Genomic DNA, 23,706 nt, shown 5'->3' with positions numbered 1-23,706 from the left:
CCCAGAAATAGCCATCGCTTGCACCAGGGCCGCTGATTTCAGGCTCACTTGAAGCAGTTGCAAGCTGCCTAAGCATGGATTGGATTTCTGGTTTGCTGTTGGCCATCCAAGACATGAAAACGTTGGTGTCATCCATCCTTAGGAGGGCTTGGTTACCGTCCAGGAGCACCAAGTTTCTCTGTCCATTCCCTAATGCTGCAGCATGTCAATTGGCAAGATCAGGGATCCCAGCCTAAATTTTTGGTACAAACTCCCATTTTTTCTCCCGAAGTACATCTGAGAGTGTCGGTCCATTCAGCCCTGCTGTGAAGGTGCTCTGTTTGGTGGGTGCCCTTCAGATGTGCACATCTAACTCTTAGTCATTTCTTGCTTGGACAAATTATCGGAATGGGCTTTTGAGAACTTTTTATGGAAAAAGTTGTTAAACTGAAAACAAGGGCATAATAAAACAGTAATTTAAGAGCAATTTACTGACAACTGGAGCCCTTTAAATGCACTGACTTACCATTGTGGAGCAATGATACCAAGCCTGCTATTTGAACATACTCTCTGTCACCCGGAAAATCCTTGGGCAGCTTTTAAAACAATTCCAGTCTTTAATTGTTGTCCTTGTTACTCATGATAAGCTGTTGTCTAGCTCATAAATTACACATCATTCATCTCGCCTGCTTCGTCAAAAACCCCAGTCAACATATTTGTCTGCTTCACTTGTGAAATGTGCTAAGTCGTATATGACAACAGGAGGATAACCCAATTTCTGCCTTCAAAATGAAAAGGTTTATCTCGGTTGGGGTTGGTTGGTTTGGGGGGTCTTTTTAAGCACTTGAGAGGTATCCGGCATTGCCGTTGTTCCTTGGAGACATCTCACCTGATGAGACACACGCGTTCGTGTGCCTGTGCTGACAGCTCCTCTTGGCCATCCCTCTGGGCAGGGTCGGCGTTTTTGAGGTAGGGGCCAGAGGTCTGTTTGCAAAAATCAAAAATAGAAGAAAAAAACAGGCAGTTAGCTACCTCAGGGTTTCTAAATGCAGGCACCGGTGTGCCACCTGCATTGGGTTTTGCAGGGACCCACTTTGTCCATCCAGGCTGGCTTTACCTTTGGAAAACTGCGACTGTTCCCAGTACATCATTAACAGCTTCAGGAGCTCCACGTGCCTCGCTAGTCGTTGAAATAACCCAGCCATCTATCAGGAGGCAGGTTCAAAGTAAAGGCAAGAAGGTCCTTCACACGGTGCAGTGTTACGGGTAGATCTGTTGCCACCAGACATGAAGGGTTTAACAGTTTGCAGGGATCCAGAAGCGATTGAGCAGATTTGTGACAAAGAAATTCGATGAGCAGTTATTAAATTGACAAACATCACCTCTTTCTCAAGCCATAAACCCCCAGGTTCGGGGGTAGTACTGGACCTATTCATAGCACAGCACAGGTTTCAGCCTTGGAAGCAGGACCCGGCTATATTTGGTGCTATATTTATCCGCAGGCACTCGGCACATGCATCAGCTGTGCTGTATGGCAGCAAAATCGTATAGGTTAAGTAATCCTACATTAGAAGGTAGTTTCACATCCCACCTTCATTCAGGCTCTCACCCAAGAAAAAGAGTCCCATAATAAAAATTGGAATTTTCTGCTTCGGGGATGCCGGCAGCTCCCATCTGTTCCCAGTACAGGGATCACAGGGCTGGGATGGGAGCTGGCTCCTTGGGGTGCTCATGGTCAGTTGTTATTTTAGCTTACCGCCAAAAGATGTCGGTGCAATGACAGCACCAGGCAGGACAGGGATTTGGGGGAGTTTCAAAGCAGCAAGGTGGAGTTTCTAACTTGCGGGCTTTCTCTATGCTCAGATTTGCCTGCTGCACAGATCAATAGTTTTGCCATCCCATAGGGCAGCAAAAGCCTTGTGACCGAAACCATCAGGCCCCCTTGAAGCAGCACCCGGGGGAACTAATGAGGCTGTAATGTCATTAGTGCCTGTGACCCCATACACCACCGCACACAGTGTCCTGGGACCCTGAGACGTGGGAGCCCAAAACGGGGCCACATCCTAACCGCGGCTGACCTGGGGGCGCTTGGTCCGGCAATGAAGGGTGAGACATCCCAAATGATGGGGAGCTGAAGCAGAGGCTCCTGCGTTCGGGGAGAGGGTGGAGAGGGGCTTTGGGGGGGTCTCCGGCCCCTCTCCCCCTGCCCAGAGGCAGCTCCAGCTTTCCTTCTCCCACACCGCCCTCTCCAGATCCCCTTTGTTTTCTGGCAGATAGGATTAAGCCTGACCTTCCGCCCTGCCTCGGAGAGAGCCAAACCTCTTTCGGATCTAATTATTTTCCATTTTTGTTTAATTGTGCACATCCTGCTGCTGGCTGAGAAGGAGAGAGGCTCCTGCCCGTGCCGGCCCCTCGCCAGCCACGGGTTTTTGGATCGACACTCCATCTTTTGGGCTTGTGATTTCAAACCCCCCCAAATCTCTTGGAGGTCTGAGGCAAGTTTCCCAAGAAGCGGCTCTGGCACCATCCTGTTTTTCCAGTGGTGACCTTCACACTCAGCTTGCCCCTGTGCGAGGAAGAGGAGTCCGGCCATGGCCATCTGCCTTCCCCATCCTCCTCCTCCTCCCCTGCACCCAGTTGGCACCAGGCTCTGCTTTTTCTGCATGTGTTTTGCTACCTAGTTCCTATGTGCAAGTGGTACCAGCTTCTTTTAGCAGTGCATTGCATGCCTTTTTTTAATTTTTGCTTTCTGAGTGTATCGTCTGAGCTGCTCCAAAATCCCACAGCCTCTCCCCACAGGTGGTGCCGGGCTGGGATTTGGCTGGGCCGGCCTGAAACCGCTGCTGAATCGTCCCAATGGCAATGATAAAATGCGGGGCTGATAAGGGAATGGATGACATCCCCCTGCAAGAGGAGGGGGAGAGAGAGGGGACGAAGAAATCAGATTAAGCACAACAGGAAGCTTTGCCTGTCCCAGTTACATCTGCATTTGGAAAATACAGAGATGCTCTGGTGGACCTTGAGTCCCACTCCGCTCGTGTATTTATTGCAGCTTCACTTAGGTTGAGCGTTGCTTTTCCAAATCCCATTTTTTAGCACCAAAACAACCTCACAGCATCTCCGCGGGCACAGGAGCGCACCCGCAGTACCAAAAACTCGCTTCTGCTGCAAACGAAGCGGTTCCTTCTCCACCCAAGCTGTGCCACGCCACGTCCCTTGCACCTCTCGGCACGAGATTGCTCGGGCATGCCGTCGGGAAGCGGCTCTGGAAGAGGGCTGGGTCTGCAGAGAAGTAAATACCGCTGCAGAAAGTTCCAGCGAGAGCCGTCGGCGTTTCCAGCAAGCCATCTAGTGGCTTCCTATTAAAACGGTTGCACGCCTTGAAACTGGGAAGGCGAAGCCGGAGGGATGAGCGCTGCTCACCGCCGCCGTTGTGTCGGGGAACTGATGTGTGGGGTTTGGTCCTAACTGGGAAAAGGACCTACTGTAATAGCCCTCTTTTGGGTGGTGGGAGGGTTGGGTTAGCTGCGTGGGTCTTCACAAGAGCAAATGTGATGGGTGATCCTACAGGTGGACATGCAGACCTTCATTTCACTGGTGTGGGTTTGGTTACCCTAGCTCAAAAACACATGAAGGGTATAGGGATAATCAGTGATTTAGAGCAGCTCTAGTGTGGACAGGAGACAGCAGACAGGGAGGGAGAACATAAAGTTTTGGGGGTTTTTTTTAATAACATGAGAGCTCAGGGCATCTTATTTGGTGAAGTTTTGGGCAGTGGGTGTAAAGTCCTTTTTCACCAGATGGTTCAGTTGTGGCACTCTTAGGCACAGCCTGCTACAGGGACTGAAAGTTTGAAGGCTTCATAGAGGGGTTTGGTAAATGCTGGAGGAGAGACTGACCTGGGGCTGGGAAGCGTCAGTCGGGTGGTTTAGGTAGATCCTGAGCTATCCTTGGCTGGTGTTTATATAAGCTGTTCAGAAAAACTTCCAGTGATGGACATTTCACAACATCTGTAGGCAATCTCTCCCTGCACATCACCTGCAGGAGGTAGTTTCTTCACAGCCAACCTCATTCACCTTTGCTGCAATTCAAACCTACAGTCCCCAGGAGACATGGAGAGCCACTTGTCCTCACCAGTCTTCACCTCTCAGACAGATGACAGGCTGGCTGGTGCAGTTTTTATGTGCAGCATGGCATTTTGACCGATGTTCAGCCTCTGATGCTTCCTGACCCCAGGCTCTTCCCCGCCTGGTACTGCACAGTGATTTGTTCCTACCTGCGTGCAGATGTTTGCACCTACTTGATGCAGCTGGGTTTTTTCCGACTTTTTTCCAGGTCTCAACATTGTTTGACTTCTAATTCAGGTTTCTGGAGTGTTTTCATTTCTCCTAGCGTGATACCTGCACATTGAATACATTTATCACATCACCCGTATCACCGATGACATACTGGGTAGTGTCACGGCCGGGACAAGTCTCCTTGCTCAGCACATCCTCCCAGTCTGACGGTGAATCACCAGTAACATCTCTCTCCATATGGTTTTCTGATGAGTTGTGTGCCCACATTAGAGTAGTTTCGCCTGAGCGTGTTTCTGTGGTATGCTGCTGAGGAAGCCATGTGCGGCAGCACCTAATGAATATCAAGATATACGGCGCTGACTGCTTCTCCAGCTATTCACAGCCCAGTTACTCTGTCGCAGAAGGAAATTAAATTATTCTTGACAAATTGGTGTCGGCAGTCACTTATCATCTTCTTATCTTCTAAGTGCTTACAAAGAGGTTGTTTCATTATTTGTTCCATCAGTTTTCTAGGAGTTCGAGTTAAGCGACCAGTTTGTAAATCCTTGGCTTTTCCTTTTGCATATTTTTAAAGCTAAACCCTATGTTTGCTTTTTTTCTGGTCTTCTAAAACCTCTCCTATCTGCCCTGAGCTAACAGAGGAACAATGAATAGTTCTGCAGCTGCTTCAGCTGAGCCCTTCCCTCAGTACGTTTGGGGCAATTTATCGCACCAGGCTGGCGGATGGACCAACACCCTGGTTTGGTTATTCTCCTCCTGCTGGGATGCTTCTTCCCTTCACCCTCTGTGGCTCTTGCCTGTGTTAGCTCATTTGAATCTTGACCTTTTCCATTTTCCAACCAGCGCTTTTAAAAGTTTAGGTTTACCCACCAAGTGCTTTTGTGTAATCTGCAATGATACAGAAAATTTGGGCCAAATCGTGACTTTGATTAACATTAGGACAACAGCAGTGGAGCTGTGTGGCTGTAAAGGTGGGTGTAATTTGGCTTTTTTAGTGATTTTCAGGAGCATCTGGTAACTCTCGGTGTCCAGTTCGGCACACCTTGCTGTGACCTTGCTTTTCAGAGAATGGTGATCCCCCCTGCCTGGCAGATGCTCACACAGTGGCATCACTCATGCAGGCATCCCTTTGGCGTGTCGTATTTACCTTGCCAGGGTGCATTTATTTCTTTATTAGCTCTGTTTGCCGATTTCTCAATTCTCTTCTTTTTTCTTTTTTTTCCTATTCCTTCAACAGGAATCATTAACCAATGGCAACAGGAATCCAAGGATAAAGTGATTTCTCTATTGTTAACCCACCTGCCTTTACTGAAGCCCGGAAACATCGAGGCAAAAGTCGAATACATGAAACTCTTGCCTAAAATCCTGGCCCACTCGATCGAACACAACCAACACATCGAGGAGAGCAGGCAACTGCTGTCCTACGCCTTGATACACCCCGCCACCTCCTTGGAGGACAGGAGTGCCCTGGCCATGTGGCTCAACCACCTGGAGGACCGCACGTCGGGTGGCTTCGGCAGCCAGAACAGAGGTCGGTCGGATTCGGTGGACTACGGGCAGACGCATTACTATCACCAAAGACAAAACTCCGACGACAAACTCAACGGATGGCAAAACTCTCGAGACTCGGGCATAAGCGTCAGCGCTTCCAGCTGGCAGGACAAAAACCTGGCATGCGAGAATGGCCATCTACCCCTCTACTCCTCCTCCTCCGTCCCCACAACCATCAACACCATCGGCACTAGCACAAGCACCAGTAAGTACCCACGGGAAGCTCTGGGGACGGCCACCTACGGCCGCTTTTCACAGCACGGTCCCCCCCATCCCACTAGAAAATATTGCTTTGCCGTGGTTAGCAGAGGGGCTAGGTTCATCTGGGCCATAGAAAACTCCTTTTTTTCTTTTTCTTTCCCCTACCTGCTTTTTTATTTCCTGCCTGCCTTTTTATATTTTTTCTCTCTAGTCCTGTGGGATTTTAAAAACCTGGCAGCTGGAGAGGAGGGAAAAACAGCCAAGCTGTAAGAGCAAAAAATGTGCGCTATCAAAGGGAGCCCTTTTTATTTGATGTAGCTCCATGTAGATTTGCAGTTCATGTTTCAAGTGTTCCTAAAGCAGGCAGGGAGCTGATGTTTCGTGTCCAAAAGTGAGCTGGGGAACTTGAGGCAAGTCCAAAAATGACCTGGGGACTTACTGGGAGGAAATGGGATTGGGGCCCCAAAGCGCAGGCATCGTTTTTGGAAGCAGGGCTGGGATCCGCCATCTTCAGGGCGTATCTGAAAACGTTCCCTTGTATCTGTAGCACTTAGAGGTGTGGAGCTGATGGTGATCGGGGCGTTTAGATGCACAGTCCTCAGTGTTTTTCAGGAGAGTTGGGTAGCTCCTTCCCCACGGAGGCCCTGCCGGGCTTTGATGGGAGCGGTGGATGACGCAAAGCCCAACCCAAGGCTTGGACACTCCGAGATGCCGCAGAGCACCGTGGCTGGAGATTTATCACTGGTTTTGTGTGAAGATGTAGTGCAGCTGTAACTGTTCTTTTAAAGCGGCCGTTGATGCCTGCGAGCCATCCTTGGGCGAGGAGGAGCAAAGCATCTTCTCAGCAGGGTTCAAGAGCTCCTCTGCCCACCCGTTCCCTCTGTGGAGGGCTGTTGCGCCTGCCTTGCTGTCACCTTGGGTGACTGCCACCATCTCACTTGCAAGGCTGGATGTCCTCCTTCACTTTGGGGCGTTCAGGAGATGGTTGGCATCTCCCTATACACAAGGGATGCCGAGAGCGCTTTGGGGAGGAGAGGCTTCTTGCGGCGAGGGCGCTGGCTTCTCTTATCGGCGTGCAGAAAGCCACAATTAAATAGCTGAAAGCTTTAAAATGGTCACTTAAGGCTTCTGGGCTTTTCTCTCTCCCGTAATAAGTGCTTTTTTTAGGTGGTGTTTCAAATCGACAGCGATATGAAACGCAGCTCTGGGTTTATTGGTAGCACCTTGGTCCCTGCCTCTCCGGCGTCCATCCTCGCAGGCAGCGCTGCCTGCCCTGCCGCGTAGGGATTTAGCAGAAGGGTCTCAGCTTCTCCACCGACTCTGAACATCATGCCCGTCCTGTCCCCCGTCTGTGAATCCCCGGCTGCTGCTGCCATGGGACTCTGTGACGTTCGGCTTCTCCGAGAGCCGGGTCCCTGCGCTGCGGAGGAGAGCTGTTTTAGGGTGACCAAGCTGCATGGTGAAAGGCTTAACAAGGAGGCAGGGTGGGAAAAACGGTGAATGTATTTGCAATTTGCAGTTTGCAAGAGGTTAAACCTCTCCAGAGATTGTTCGGGGGGAGGGTTCTTCCTTGTGGTTTTTGCATGCCGGGCGGTTTGGAGGCTTTGTACACCGGGGAGGCAGTGGGAAGAGATGACTTTGGAAGGGATCTGGTTCCTTCACGTCGAGATCTGGAAGCAGGGAGGTCTGATGGGTGCAGCACGTTAATCATTGACAGTGGCTGGAGCTCCGCAAGATGTGTTAGGTGTTGAAGGATGCTTTTCAAAAGCCCATTTGTGTTTCTTTGAGCCTTTTTGCACTCCGACTTATCTCTTAGCAGAAGTAGTGACCCACCTCTTGCCCAGCAGGGTCCCCAAGTATTAGCAGAAGGTGCCAAAACCCAGGCAACAGCTGAATTACTCAGCAGTGCCCGAGCTGCCGCACTGCTGGGGTTTTTCCTAAATTCTCCAGAATTACGTGTGCACAGCAGTGGAACAGGAGCATTTGTGGGTCTGTCAGCAGGGGCTGTACAGCCCTGTACTTTACCCTGGTCTTTTGCTGGAAGACCACGTCCCTCCTCCATCTCTGTCACTCACTTTGCCACGGCATCCCCTGCCGTAAGTCCTGGCGTGGGAGCCTTTGCCTGGTCCGGTCCTTTGCGGCATCCTGCAGTATCTGCTTTTCGTGGCACCAGGGCAGCTCACTCGCTACCGTCTTGCTCTGAGCTGCAAGATTTATAGAGTCCATATTCAGGGAAGCTTTTCCCCAAGCATCACGCCATGGCCAACACGTATTTCTGAGGCTGAGTAGCTTTGCAGAGGCATCTGAACACATCTTCAGCCCGGTCTAGTCCTAAATGTTAAGCTGTTGTAACTCCTGCTAACGTATTTTGGTGGCAGCATGTTCAGACGACCTGCGCGCTGAGCTGGAGACAACCCGACCACACTTCATGTGTTAGTTCATAAACTTCCTTAACGCAATATTTGCTCAGACACAAGCACAGTAAGTCCACAGACAGATGCTAAAAAATAAACACGGCTGTCAGCCTTTGTCCCAGCCCCTTGAGTCAATCAATATGTCTATTAATCTTTTATTCCAAAGCAAAGCCCTCAAACCGTTACTGTTTGGTTAGGGTTTAGTGTTATTATTTTTAAATTCTCCCTCTTACTTGGAGGTGTTTATCTGGGCAGGGGCTTAATCCAGCAACACCCTGCAGGGCACAGCCTTCCCCAGCCCATCCCCGCAAAGGCACAGTCTGTTCCTCATGCCGAAATGGGGCAAAGTCTTTCCCGGAGGAGTAACGTGGTGATCTTGCCTGAGGTACTTTCTTCTGGTATTGTGGCATAATTAGGTGTAACGCTATTACGGCATAGGGTTTAAATATGGGTGGCTGGAGCTCACGTGACAATTCGCTTTGCGCTGTCCTTGTCTTTGACTCGACCTAGACCCAGGCTTTGAGACTTGGTTCAGGTTTGGTTCATCTCCAGCTCTCTCTTAACGGTGCTGGCTGGTGTTAGCCAAGGCTTGAGGAGATGTTGCTGGAGTCCTCCAGCCTTTGCAGGGCAAGTCTGGAGAGCTCTGAAGAAGTCGCTCTGGATTTACACCAGTGACGGTGATCCAGGAGCAGGACCAGCGTTCTAAGTGATGGGTTTGGGTCTGGAGCAATCTGAGGGGACGGACTCACCCAAAGCGATGGACGTTCACATGCTCCTTCCCATCCGCTGCATCACCGTAACTGCTTTCTCAGCCCGTCCCACAGACCTTGAGCTGCAACTTTAAACCAAGCTTTAGCGTGCCGGGAGTAAAGGTAGCCTTGGCGTGGGCTTGGGAGCGCGGGTGGGCAGGAGGCCAGAGCGGTGGGACGTCCAGGGGCGGTGGGACGGGGTGAAGCCCAGAGCTCTGCGGCCGGGTCAGGCGGCGGTTGCAAAACGCCGGGATTGCACAACTCCTTTGCAGTGGAGACGGGACCTGGCAACTCTGGAAGGACAGAAAACAGCAGCTGGCTTTCAAAGCTGCAGACCAAGAGCTTCTTGCATGAGAGCTCCAGCTCCTTCCTTTCCCCTGTGTAATTGGTTCCACCTGAGTACGATCTGACTGCATGCCGGGTTTTGGTTGTCAAATGGAAGTACAGTGTAGCTTAACCCTCTGTTTTCCACCCTCTCAGAAGGGAATATGTGCAGAGGAGAAGGAGGGTCTGCTGTTAAATATGCTTGTCCAGTGCTGTGAAGGTGGGGTGCAGGTACACCGGTCTGAATTGGACCATAAGGTCTGCGAGCGAGAAAAGAGAAAGAAAAGCACAAGGTTCGGCAGGAGCGATAGCAACTCCAGTTGGCAATAGCAAACCTGTTGTACCACAGCTAAAGAGGTAAGGATTTGGTTCCTGGCTCTGACATGCATCTGCTGGACGAGTGTCTTGGTCCTCTGCTCCCAGTATATAACCTGGGGATGACAGTATTACTTCTTCTATCAATGTACGGTGAGATTTTCCCGTGCTCTCACCTCTGGTGTGGTGCCAGGGCACTTAAACTCCCCATGGAGAGCAGGTTCCCAGGGGCAAGTCTCTGCACAGGGGCAGAAGGTCTTGGTTTTACTGTGGGAGCAACAGTAACTTGCCCCAAACATTCAAATTAAGAGCCAGATGTTGCAGGCTCTTTCTGGCAGAGGAACGAAGACCTCCTTATGCCAATACCTGCCCAGAAGAAGAGGCAGCTCAGTGCCAAGCGCGGGCAGCACTTCAGCCAGGGTGAGTGTCTCCAGTTGTCACCTTGCCTGGGGGACAGGAGCTCTGCCCAGACTCTGTATGGGCTGTAGTGCTGCCGTAACGCAACGGCACGTCAGGTTCCCCGGTGGGGGATGGCCCCGGAGAAAATAAGCAGAGCTTGGTCTTACTGGACCCTTGTGTGTCTAGGAGAATATCTCCTGTCTGTGCTTCCAAAAAGAGGAGGACGTCCCCAGACTGGTAATGGTGGTATCTGAGTGCATGACCGGTGGTGTCCCGCAGTCCTGTCCTTGGGTGAGCACCCAGTGTGTCCCCGGTGTGTGCCCTGGGTCGCTCGGAGTGGCACCGGTGCCTGGAATTATGGTGTGGGTGGCACCAGGGGACGAGGTGATGGTGTGCATCACAGATCAGTGATGGACAGGTAGGGTCAGAGACTTCACAGAGCAGAAATCCCAGGCACTGTGGCTGTGTTCATAGAGGAGAGACGTTGCAAACTCTTTGGTATTTCGGTGTTGCTGCGCTACCTGGATTCCCCTGTGAGTGAACAGAGAGGTCCTTGGACCAGCAAAGCTGTTTGCCAGTCTGCAGCCACCCTTCTGCTTCGACACAAATGGGAAAGATGCCGGCTGCTCAGGCCTGCTATACCCTTCCCGTGGGAGTCTCTGCCAGAAAACTGATGTTGTTTGTCTACGAGGAGAGAGAGAAGGAGAGCGAGCAGGGCAATGCAAGAGAAATACTCTCCTGTGTAACCTCCTTGTCCTGAAAAAGAAAAATCTCTGACCTTGTCCTAGAGCTGAAGAGAAGGAATAAATCAGCGTACTCCCTTCCATGCATGCCAGTCCGGATTCACGGCTCTCTCCCCTGCACCTGCCCGCTCTCGAGAAATGCTTACGTTTCAGAGTCATGCTCAGGAGGCACCAGCAAGACGTACTGGTGATCAAACGCCCCGTACCACAAGAAATGTAGAGATACTGGTGGCAGCAGGGCACCCTGCAGAAGGAAGGACGGTCCCGTGGACTCTTACATGAAGATCCTGCCATTCTGGGAGGGCTTTCGGTCATGTTGCTCTTTCTCAGAAGAGACTCAATCCCAGCTATTGCCCTACAGGCAGATCTGCAGCTACTAAACTGTATTGTCAGCATGTGTGTGCATGACGTGGCTTGCTGGATTTTGCCTACATTTGCCCCAGTTCTGGAGTCCCTAGTGGGAGAGCAGATGAACAAGATGGTCGAGCTCTTCCCCAGGTCATCAGGGAATTGATGAGGTGGAAGAAACGGCAGCAAGAAAGCACTTGTCATGAATGGAGTGTGGGTTTCCTAACTCTTCCTCCCCTACACTGTTGTGCAACAGCTCACTGCCTACCACCGGAGGTGACCCTGTCATCGTACCCAGTATCCAAACTGAGCTTGATAACGGAATAACGGCATGTTTTAACACGCAGGACCACCCTGATTTGCGTTGGGTTGATGGGCAGCTTGCAAGTACAACGCTCTCCTCTGTGTAGATTTGCAACGACACCTGAAGGGGATTTTGTGTCCTCGGCCTGTGTTTGATTTATGCAGGGCGACACGTTTCCTCCCATGCAAAGTTAGCAAAACATGCCATTTTGCTTGCTGAAAAATAAAGAGTGCTAAAGTCTTAATAAGGTTACAATATTGAAGCAAACAAATGTACTGTTCTTGCTGGGGGGGGATTAGCTTTGTACTTGGGAATTGCCTTCAGAAACTCGTTCCTCAGTTGGCCATGCTGTCTACTGGGACTTGGCACCCTGGCACTCATCCTGCCAGGTGGGGATACTTCTAATGTTTGCTTTTTGTCATGTTTACTGATGGGCTGAGAAAAGCTCATTGGCCTTTATTACACTTGAGCTTTTCTGTGGTGGTAGACAGGGGCATTTGTTGTCTTGCTCATGCCCTCTAGTGTTGCACGTAACTGTTGGAGAACATTTCTAGGAGTCACCCGCTTTGCCAGGGTCCCATCGCTACAGTGTCTTGCTAATTCTGTAGCTTAAAAACAGAGCTGTTGTACAAAAAGATAACGTGAGCAAAGTTCTCGAGTCCATGTAGAATATGTACAAATACAGCAGCAAACGGAACTGAGAGCAAGGACAGCATAGAATCGTAGCATCGTTTAGGTTGGAAAAGACCTTTAAGATCATCGAGTCCAATCGTAATCTTCTACTCCAGCTCTGAACAGCAGATACAGATTTCTTGGCCCCTCTATAAATTCAAAGCACTTGGTCCCTGGGAGGTATGGTCCCAGGACCCAGGTGATACGTACGAGGCTCTGCAGACCATCACTCAGCAAGCAAGGAGATGAAGGCTCACCTGCCCTCAGCCTGAAAGCCATCAAACATGGGAGATGGTAGCGGTGGTGGAGGACAAGAGCGAAGGCCTTTTTGGGGTGTCAACAATGCTGGGGAAAACCTGCTACTGCTCTCGAGTGGTCACTGCAGAGCTGTTTAATAGCCAACATCCCTTCCTGCTGTTGAGGCTGCTCCATTTGCCGTGTCCCTCACCCTCTGGTTAGCAGGCAGGCGTCCAAAATCAAAACAGAGCAAGCTGTGCCTATTCTCCGTGAGCCGGTCTGCTGGCCAGGATGGTTTTAGTTGATGGGCCAGCTACGTGTGCTCATCTCACCATCAACCCAGCTCCCACGCTGCCCAGACCTGGTCTTCAAGCGGGGCAGCCAGGTGAGCCATCCCACCCTGGGACCACAGCAGCCACCAAGGTGGTCGTTGGCTGGTCGGGTGCAGGGAGGGAGACTGCACCTGACGGGGTCTGTAGAATCATAGAATCATTTAGGTTGGAAAAGACCTTCAAGATCATTGAGTCCAGCCATTAACCATGCCCACTAAACCATGTCTGTGGGATCCAGGTGTGCAGCAGCAAGATACGGGCTGGAAGAATGGGTTTGTCTAAATGGAAGACATCAGGGCAGCCCCATCATACGGTCCAAGTAACAAGTGCTAGGACGAGAAGAAATGGCCTCAGGTTGTGCCAGGGGAGGTTTAGATTGGATATTAGGAACAATATCTTCACCAAAAGGGTTATCAAGCACTGGAACAGGCTGCCCAGGGAAGTGGTTGAGTCACTGTGCTGGTTTTGACTGGGATAGAGTTCATTTTCTTCATAGTAGCTGGTATGGGGCTATGTTTTGGATTTGTGCTGGGAACAGTGTTAACACAGGGATGGTTTTGTTACTGCTGAGCAGTGCTTACGGAGTCAAGGCCTTTTCTTCTTCTCTCACCCCCCCACCAGTGAGTAGGCTGGGGGGAGCACAAGAATTTGGGAGGGGACACAGCCGGGACAGCTGACCCCCACAGACCAAGGGGGATATTCCAGACCATACAACGTCATGCTCAGTATATAAAACTGGGGGAAGAAGAAAGAAAGGGAGGATGTTCGGAATGATGGCATTTGTCTTCCCAAGTCACCATTACACATGATGGAGCCCGGCTTTCCTGGAGATGGCTGAACGTCCGCCTGCCCATGGGAAGTGGTGAATGAATTCCTTGTTTTGCTTTGCTTGGGTGCTCGGCTTTTGCTTTACCTAGTAAACTGTCTTTATCTCAACCCATGAGTTTTCTCACTTTTACTCTTCCAATTCTCTCCCCCATCCCACTGTGAGGGAGGTGAGTGAGGGAGCTGTGTGGGGCTTAGTTGCCAGCTGGGGTTAAACCTTGACAGTCACCATCCCTGGAAGGATTTAAAACACGTATAGACGTGGTGCTTAGGGACATGGTTTAGTGGTGGACTTGGCAGTACTAGGTTTACAGTTGGACTCAATGATCTTAAGGGTGTTTTCCAACCTAAATGATTCTATGACGGTACGATTCTGCAATCTCTGCTGGGCACTTGCTCACAAGGGCTCAAGGTGAAGGTGCTTGAAGACATTTTGGGCAGGAAACTTCTGGTCTGTCACCTTTCAGCATCCGTGTTGCTGTGTTCAGTGTTTCCTAACCCGGTGTATCAAAGCGTCTTGATGGACTCTTGTACTTGAGCAATGGTCAGAACCTGTTCTACCCTTGAGACTACAGTTTAGCTGCCCCGGCGCTTACTGTTCGTGCTTTGAGCCTGTTTTGCCATGTTCCCTTCACCTCTTTGCTCCCAGAGGGTCTCCCTTCTCTCCGTGTCTTTGGCCAAAAGGGCGGGTGGCCGACAAAGGGCAACATGATGCTGAGGTCCCACCTGCAACGCATCTCCATGGGGATCTTAGACTGTCACCGAAGCCCATCAGCCTACCTGTTGTCTTCCCAAAGACCACGCTCTGCACTGGAAGGAAAAAAAGGAGGGGTGGGATTTACAAGGTGACACAGAGCAACCCATCATCCCTTGCTGAACACTTGGCTTTGGACGTTGTCTCCAGGCCAACATCTGGGAGGGTGCCTCTCCTGTTCCCGTTCAGCTGGGACTTGGTCTTCACAGGTAGCATCGCTCATGGGGATGCACAGCCATGCAGCCTTCAGGGTGGAAAAAAGAAGTTTCTTGCCAGCAGCAGTTGACTTTGGGGGGATGTGGATGGCTCGGGGTGGGGGGGATGAGGTTAGCAAAGCAGAGCTGATGTTACCCCAGGCATCAGAGAGCACAGAGATGGGGATGAGGTCCTCCCCGCCGTGCCCGCTCCACTCTCACGTGGGGGCAAGTGACGACGGGGGGGCATACGTGCAGCCTGCAGCAGGCGTTGCTGGTGGGCTTTGCGCCCATCCTGCTGTAGGCAGGGTGTCGAGCGAGTGATGGATACCTGCTTACCAAGCGGAGGGAGTAGGCAGGGAAAGGGGCCACGTTTCCCACCAGCACGCTGCAGCGAGCGGGTTTTCGCATGGGCAGAGGGCTGGGTCTTGCGGTCCTGCCTCTGCTCGGCCCCTCGTCAGCCGTGATGCTCCGAGGCAGAGACGTCACCGAAAGGCGGAGGGGTTCTACTGGGGTCCCAAAGGGAAAGAGGGGAGGGGGCCTCGAGGCTGGGCTCAGCGGTGGCTTGTACCAGGGGGATACCGCGGGTGGCAGATGAGCATGCGTGGATGTCACCGGTTGCTTTTGGCTGCTGGTAGGTACAGACCCGCGCGGGTGCTCCTAAACCATCCCTCGCGACACCGAGCGATGCTTCTAGGCACTTAAATAATCCGTGTAATCTGGCCTGCCATAGCCCTAGGAAACAGCCCCGTTGGCAGGGAAGCGGCAATGGGGGGGTGGTTGGTCTGCGGGGCCGGTGAAGAGGACGGGGACCACTGGGTGTCAGCGGGTGACACGTGGCTGTCCCTGAAGAGGGCATGTCACCCATGCATCCCCTGGGACCACACCGTGACTTCTTCCAAACCCGGTATACGCAGGGTTTGATCCTTACATGTACCCACGCATCCCCTTTACAGGGCACCGCTCCCAAATTCACGTACCCTACTCCCAGAGCGACGGCTCCGCAGCTTCCTGGCTGGAATGAGGCCACCTAATTTGGGAACCTCTATTCCAGCAGCACCCGGGGATGCTCCCACCCTGTCGGCTTGTGAATTCCCGGTGCAATCACCAGCTGTAAGCGCTCAGGGCAGGGACTGCGTGCCCTGGTTTTGCGTGGCCGTTAGCGCGTTGCTTGTCCGTTGGCAATGGGGGGTAGGACGCCATCCTCGAGCTGCAAGTTGGGGTGGGGGGAATTTGAAGCTTGCGGCTCCAATGCCGCCTCTGCTTTCCTTACAGCAGCCTGGGTGTCTCGGGGATGGGCGTTAAGACGCAGCAGCGGTGGTTTTGTGCGTTATCCTACGGTCCTTGGGATTTCTGTCGCCAATGAATCACGCTTCTGACCTGGAAGCGCCGCTGAAGCCGCCAGCGCAGCTGATTGATGCTCTCCGGGCTGTGGAGCAAAGTCAGACGTCCCCAGTAATTCTCTCAGACCCCTCAGCAGTCTCCCATGTCGGTTGACCGGGAGGTTTTGTTGATGGATGGACCCTCCTAGACCCAAGCGTATTTTACCAGCCGCCCTGGTGCCTGTCGGATACCAGCACAGGCGACAGTGAGCTGTGGTTACTCATTGCATAGGAGCTTCTTGCTCTCCCGAGGGAAACTTTGCTTTTCCCATCGCCACATGAGCGCCCGTGGGTCCCCGTCTGCAGTTTCCATCACCGCCGGAGCCACCGTTGGCGTGGGGCTGGGGGCTCTGGCTGGGAGCCGGGTGGTACCCAAGGACGCTCCTCACCACCTCCACTATTAACTTACGTCTGTAAAATGCCTGATAAGTAATGCGTCCAGCTGCCTGCAGCTAGGGAGTGCTTTCACCAACTCGCCCCTGGGCTCCTAGTTGCCAGCAGGCACTTTTGGGATGCCCAGCAGGCAGCTGCAGGAGGGGAGGAAGGGTCCATGCTGGCAGAGGCATGCATACCCCACTAAAACCCTTTTTGCTTCTCCACGACAGCCTCCCGATGCCACCTTTCCTCAGCCTTCGCTCGCAACGTCATAAAAATCAGATTTGTGATGTTTTTCTGAGCATCTTTGTGGGGCAAGAAACCCCCGGAAAGGATCACCTTTCCGTCGCTCATCTTTTGAAACCATGCGACTCTAGGCTTTGGCAAGTAAAGAAATGGAGACAGATGAGCTTTCCTTCCCCTGGCCATCAAACAGCAGCTGCAGAGAAATGGCAGGAGGGCACCGAGGAGGGAAGGGAGTGCTGGGGTCTGGATTTATCCGAAGCAACTCCAGTCTCCTTCCCGACTGCACGGGGGCTTGCTGTGTTCTCCTGACTCAGTAACGTGCCGCTATTTAATTAACTTTTGACTTCTGGTTTAAAGGAGCAGTGCACAAAATAGTTATTTACTTCATTTGGAAATTCTTTTAATCGTTACCATAATTATAGCTTCCTCGTCTTTTTTTTTTTTTTTTTTTTTTTTGGATATTTTTCTTAGCAGGGGGAAGGGAGGAACGGAGGGGAATATTTGCCGCTCTCCTTGTGGTTATCACATCCTTCAAATTACTAAAAGAGGCTGGGATAATAGGTCTGGTGATTATATATAGGCACCATCTGCTCTGTGGCTGCTTCCTATCAAAGTGCAGTTAGGAGAGTGCAAGAAGGATATTTTCTCTCCAGCTATATTAAGACTCTGTTTCCATCTCGGCTCCAAAGCAAAGCTCTCTGCATGCAAATGGATCAAATGCGCTGTAATCAATGGCTCAGTTTTGGCAGCCTTGAAGCTGAATTATTTTTTTTTTCACTTTATTTTCCCTTCAAGTTTGCTGTTCCCTTTCGTTATGCAATTTTATTCGAGGCTGGTTGCTCTGCATTTGATGTTTTCTTGTAACCATAGTCCCCCCCCCGTTTGCTGAGCAATATAGTCTCATGTTAGCCAGCGCGGAGATCTGTGTAATAACTTGAATGCAAGGCAACATCTGAGCAATCAAGAGGATGATGAGGGCAGATTTTTAGGATGCGTATGCTGTCGGTATGTAAAGGAGGTGGAAAGCTGAGCTGTGTTAATTCGGGGCAATAATGGGAAAGAATTAATACATGTTTTATGATGGCAGCTGTGGCTATCCCATTGCTGCTGAGGACTTTTGGGGAGCATCGCAGAGCTTGGTACTTGTGCAATACGGGGAGTCGTGAGGTGTCCCTGCTGAGCAGTGCCTTTTGCATCTTCTCACGTGGGGAACTGGATACTGCATTTGCCCCTCGGTAGCCTCGGAGACCCAACGGGCTCTTCTTCTCTCCTGGAGCGGGTAAGATTTTACGCTCTTGGAAGAAAAAGATAGGGGAGAAGGAATAAGACATGGCCAGCCCAGACGGAGGGTGCTCGGGATGGGACGTGCGAGTTCCCGAGAGCTGGAGGCCAGAGGAAGCCGGTAAGGCTGAAATGAAGAGGAATTTGTCTTGCAAAATCCGGGCCATGGTGCCTACAAGAGAGGAGGACTAAATGGCTTTTTTGAATGAGTGAAAGTGGGTAAAAAGAGACATGGGAGGAGAAAATCCCAGATGAGTCGGTGAGGATAGAAGAGGCTACAGTGCTGTAGCAAAGTCCTGTTTCTTTCTGGGCGAAACTTCCCCGATGATGGTGGGGTGATGACCGGGGGGCGTACGTCGTGTAAGACACACGTCCTCCTGTATTTTGTCACTCCTAAGGGCATGCTGTCTCCCTGCCCTCACTCCACAGACTCTTGATGACTCCTTAGGGATTATTAGATCCCAATTTCGTAGGGCAATTCCAGAGGTTTCGCATTCACCCCTTCCACTCGACTGGCTTAAGACCCTTTTCTTACTCCCAGTTTCCCACAGGTTGCATATTGCTATGTAAAGGATGTACGGCTTCCAGCCTGGCCTCCAGAAATGACTGTAACTGATGGAGGGGTTTCTCCATCTGAAGTGGAACGTGCGGTAAAAGCTGACGCTGTCAGTGGTCTCGGATGCTCCTCAGACCAGGGATCTTATTAGCAGCTGATGGAGGCAGTGGGGAGCGCTGGCTGCTGCTTCAGCCGAGCAGATGCTTTTGGACATCTCTTCTGGGTGGAAAAGGACCGTAGGAAGGAGAGTTTCTGCGTCCCAGCGCCATTTATCCGGCTTGATCTGCGAGCAGGGGAGGAATTTCCCCCGGGAGCCCCTAGCAAAAAATCAGTGAATTCTGGGATAATTACGGAGGCTCGGTTCGGCACAGCAGCGTTGTTCTTAACGGACTGGGATTCCCCAGGGGCGAACACTGTTTTTTCTGTGGTTTGTGTATAAATGTATGAGAGAAACCACATTTCTTGGCCTGGAGATCGGGGTGTTTCGTTTACCCAGAAAGCAGCATCGTTTAGGGCAGCGCCTTCTTGCAACGCGCCTCTAATCCTCCATCCCCAACCCCGATTCCCACCTCCCCCAGCCGTCATTTCGTGCATCCTTTTGTCTGCGAGTTAAATCGCGGTCGGGATGCGCTCCTGCTCTGTCTTACTCCCACCTTGCTGGATGCTTTGGTGGGAAGCCCCACGCAAGGACCTCAAAAGCAGCTCCCCAGCTCCTGCTCCTCGGTGAGACGAGCTGGGCTTCCTTCCCGAAATGCATCCCGTCGGATTGCTGAAGCCAACCGAGAGCTGCGTTTACACATCTTCATATGCAAGCCCCACTCCTTCTGCCACGCAAATGAGTAAATAACAAGAACGGCAATTCCTGCCGGAGCCAAACAGCGGGTCCACGCGTGCTCGTGCCGTGCAGGGGCTCACGAAATCCCCCGCGGTCAGCAGAGATGTCCCCCTCCCCGGCTGAGCCTGGATGGGGCCTCGCATGTGCTGCTTGGAGAGAGCAGCAACAAACGGGTTATTGTTTCTCTGTCCAGTTTCTCGAACAGGAAACTGTGTTTAAAAACGTCATTTTTTAAAAAAAAAGTTCGCTTGAGAGGCTTTTCTGCAGTCTGTGCTTCTTCCTAATTTCTCTGCTTGAGGCAGCGCTCTGCTTGTATCTTTTTTTTTTTCTTTCTAACATACACAACTACCCAGTGGCTGCTTGAATTTAGGACCCTTGGTTTCAGCCCCCCTTGGCTTATATCAGCGCCTGATTCAGAAGCGAGGACATGGTTTATCCGGCACTGTACGAACACAGTTAAAGTCACAGCCACAAAACCCAGGGAGGAAAAAAAAAAATAAAAAATAAAGGCACAAAGAAAAGGCTCCAAGGGTTAGGGGATGTTGAGCCGAAAAATGTTCCATCAGGTTCTGCTTCGGCCACGCTGGAGCTGCCTGCGGCGGCGTGGAGAGCGGGTGAATGAGGTGCCCAGGAAGGAGGCTGGGTGCCAGCCGGGCAGCGTGACCCACCGGCGGCTGTTTCCAAGGGTCCTGGGCACAAAAACGCTGGAAAAAGCCGCGAGCGTTGGTCTGCCAGCGTGGGGGGAGCCTTCCTGGAGGGGACGATGCTTCGTGAGCGGGGTAGCAAAGGGGAGGCGGAGGAGAGGACCGAGCTGAACTTGGCGGTTGCTTTGCGAGGGGAATCGCAGGAGCTGCTCGGTATTTCCCCTCCGCGGGGGTGCCTCCGGGCTGAACAAGAGACCGTGTGGCCTCGGTGGATTAAAAACGTCCCCGCTTTCTATAGCAAATCGGGGTCAAGCTGCTGCTCCAGCTACCTACAGACCAGAAGAGGAATTGTACACGATCGGACACTGCCTGAGGATGCACCACAACTAGCTTTGCAGCCAAGAATTGCCGTTTTTAGACTAAAGACAAAAAACCCCATCTCCCAAAGAGTTCAGCGTGCACCTTGCCGCACCTTTTCCTTTCTCCAGCCTCAGGGAGGACCTTGTTCTGAATTGTAATCCGCCGTGTGGATGACGTGCTGGGATAAGGGGTCGTGAGGTTGTTGTAAAGGTCCTCTGGGTTTTAGGGACACGGCGGGGACCGTGCAGCGTGGAGGGCATGCCAGGACCGGGAACGCTCCTCTGTACCCAGAAATGGATCTGGCTGTCGGTGGAAATGCTCACATCAGCCCCACGTGCGTCTCTTCAAGGACTTTTGCGGCGCTTTGAGCCAGATTTAATGAAGGGTGCACTGGGGCAGAGGGAGGGCGAGCGCCTCGTCAGCCGTCGCACGCCGTGTGGAGGAAGGTCTGCCTGCAGAGCCCAATTCCTCAGCTCTAATTACAGGAATGGGTGGCTTTTCCCTTCTCAGGCTGAAAAATTGGCCCGAAACCCTGAGAAACCACAACACAAATGTCTGACGCTGTTCCACATGGTCTTCAGCGAACAAAAACCCTCTTGAAATTAGCCCTTGCCTACCAAAATAGGCAACACCACTTCAGAAAGGAAGAGGAAAAAAAAAAAAAAACAACCAAAACTAAGCCCAGGGCTTGACGGGGAAAGCACTTGCAGCCTCAGAGTTTCTATAAGCACGTTGTCGTGCCTGCCAGCCCAGCCAGCATTTGGTCCGTGGTAAAGCCAGTTTTGCCCGGGGAGGTGGTGGTCCCGCAGGGATGCTCCTCGCTGCTCCATCCCTGCGGCAGCGTGGTCTGCAGCCGCCCCCTGCGATGGGGAGCCCAGCACACCGGGATGGTTCCATCATCACCACATCACCATCACTCCTTCTCCATCCTCTTTTTTTTTTTTTTTTTTTTTTTTTTTTTCCCCTGGGAATATTAAGCCGAACTTTGTTTGAAGCCTGAGAGTGCTTCAGCAACGCTTCATACGTCTCAGCACCGGTAGCTCCAGGTTATTCATCCCATTTTTTCCCTAGGATGCAAAACATCCCAAGCTCATCTCAAAGGCCTTATATTTACCAGCATCTGCTGGCTTGTAGCTGACCCCGATCGGGAGGCCACAAGGAGCTTTCTTGCAAGGAAACACATCTGGCGTGGGCTGAGCACAACCCCTACGGCCGTTCAGAGCCGTGGTGGCAGAGCAAAGACGCGATTCCAGCCCATTTATCGCGGGGAAGACCGTCATCTTCTCTGGTCCCCATCCCATCGGATACCCACGTGGAAGGAGCCGGACCAGGCAGTGCCTTTGCAGAGCGAGTGGTGGGTCCCTGGGGAGCGGATGGCTCTTGCATTGCCTAAAAGAGCCTGCGCCTGGCAGGAAAACGCTTCTAAACCAGAAGTGGGTCACGCTTACAAGTTGTAGGGGATCCGTGTGCCAGCGTGGCTTGCATTTCGGAGCGGTGGTTTCCTCTCTTTGTTCGTCCGGCTCGCACCGCCGCGGCGCTCAGAAAGGCAGGCGTGCCTCTGGCCACCTCCTGGAATCTTATCTTACCCTAGAAGAATATATTAGATTTCCTTTTTAAATTAAAGCTTAATATTTTTGTAATAAAAAAAAAAAAAAGAGGCTTGAGTGTAAGGTTATAAACTCACACTTGGTTTTCTCCGGCTGAAGTTAAAGCACGCGTGGACCATTTATTTTAGCAAAGAGACTGAATAAGTGGCTTGTCCCAGCTTGGCCGTCGGCAGCCCTGGGTTCACCTTGGACCATCCAAAAAGCACACAGGATTGTCAAAAGCAGGGAAGGACCTATAGTAAACCGACGCTTTGAAAATCATTAGCTACATCCTCTGTTTCAAGAAACTGAGGGCAAGAACACAAGCAGCAGCATTAATAAATATGCAGATTTATTAATCCCCTTTCTGAGGGTTACAAATTAAAAGAGGGAGAGGCGTGTGCACGTCAGGCAGGTGCCATCGTCGGGTTCTCAGCATTTTTGAGCCTGAGTGCTGATGGAAACTGGTAAGAGGGTTTGCAAGAAACCAAGTTGCTCACCGGTGTCTGTTACAGCCAGAAGGGCTTAAGCAGAGCCTAGCTAGGCAAGTGCTAAGAGCTCTTAAATAATCTCTTATCTGGTACCAAGATTAGCTGGGGTGGTTTCAAAGAGCTGGTGAGTTTTTCTGCTTGTAGCATCCTTTGCAGAGGAATTAACCCTAACCCATCTTGTGAAGTTGTGTGAATTGACTCACACAGTAAAAATCCTTGTGGTTTAGTAAAACGTGGTCTGTTGGACTCCAGCGTTGCGTTATCTCAGGGAAAGAAGTGGAACTAATTTTTATATGTTGCACTGGATGATTTCTAATTGTTCCTGGCCATCCTGTGGAGTTCATTATTTCTCCTCCAGCCGACACCAGCTTCTAATTAGGGGACATAAAATTAAGATGGAAGAGCAGCAGTTTGCAAGGGTATTGCTGCTCAGGAAGGAAGCTGGGCTGGATTTAAGCCAAAAATAGCCTCTCATTTGCAAGATTTTGGTGGGGAGAGGATGGTTTAAACGCTGCAGGGTACCAGCTGCTGCCTACACCCTGTAAGAGGGAGGACTAAGAGAGCAGCCCTTCGCCTCCTAAAATGGGGCAATTAGCTCCCGTCTTCCTTGCCTGTTCCCCTCCATCTCTCATTCATTCAAGGGGCACAAATATTTCCTAAACCAGAGTTTTTCCTACAACAAATTCGGGGTGGCTTCTGTCACCCCAGCCGTGCGACCGCGGCGGGGGGGCAGCAGACACAGAAGGGGCTCTGGGCAGTGCCGCTGTGATGCTGAGCCGGGCTGATGCGTTTCAACGGATTCATCAGGTTTTTTCCCATATTGCCCCCCGTAATTTTTTTTTTTTAATGCTAAGTATTTTTTTTTTCTCCTGGGAGGGTGATGTGACATCTACACAGCCCCCTTATGGTGCTGCTTTTGGGGTCAATCACAAAGCCAAGAGCTGGAATAGCTTGTCCAAGACCTTCTTAAATCCATCTATTTCCCCATCAGGATGCATCACAACTTTAGGAAATATAAGATTGCTCTGAAAACAATCCCGGGTCCTCATTGACATCCTTTTCTGGCAGGAGACTTCTGGAAGATGTTTCTATAGCTGTTTAATGGGAGGGGAACAGATTCTTCACCATAAGCCATCCCCTTGCTTCCCTGCGCGGCGTGGTGTTTGTACTACGTGCTGGTAGAAGAAGATGCTTTCAGAAATGGGAACAATTTAGACGTTGCAGAAATCCGCAGGTTTTTGGCCTCATCCATCAGCTGCGTGTGGCACCAGCTGCTTTTTACAGGTGCTTAATAAAAGCAAACAGGGTCTG

General features: G+C 51.4%; 1 protein-coding gene across 4 annotated transcripts in view; it reads left to right on the top strand.

The window, feature by feature from the left end:
- SAMD4A (sterile alpha motif domain containing 4A) overlaps nt 1-23,706 on the top strand; it is a 102,843-nt gene that overhangs the window by 56,623 nt on the left and 22,514 nt on the right. For all 4 annotated transcript variants that reach the window (XR_007509594.1, XR_007509593.1, XM_049828615.1 and 1 more), the window contains exon 2: nt 5,515-6,033. Coding sequence is in view for 2 of the 4 variants with exons in the window: in XM_049828615.1 (XP_049684572.1) it covers nt 5,515-6,033 (519 nt within the window). In the remaining 2 variants the exon portion in view is untranslated. The remainder of the gene's footprint in view (nt 1-5,514; nt 6,034-23,706) is intronic.

This window comes from Accipiter gentilis, chromosome 25 (assembly GCF_929443795.1).
Source record: "Accipiter gentilis chromosome 25, bAccGen1.1, whole genome shotgun sequence".
Taxonomy (NCBI): Eukaryota; Metazoa; Chordata; class Aves; order Accipitriformes; family Accipitridae; genus Astur; species Astur gentilis.
The sequence above is the reverse complement of the archived record's forward strand: the minus strand, read 5'-3'. Positions and strand labels throughout refer to the sequence as shown.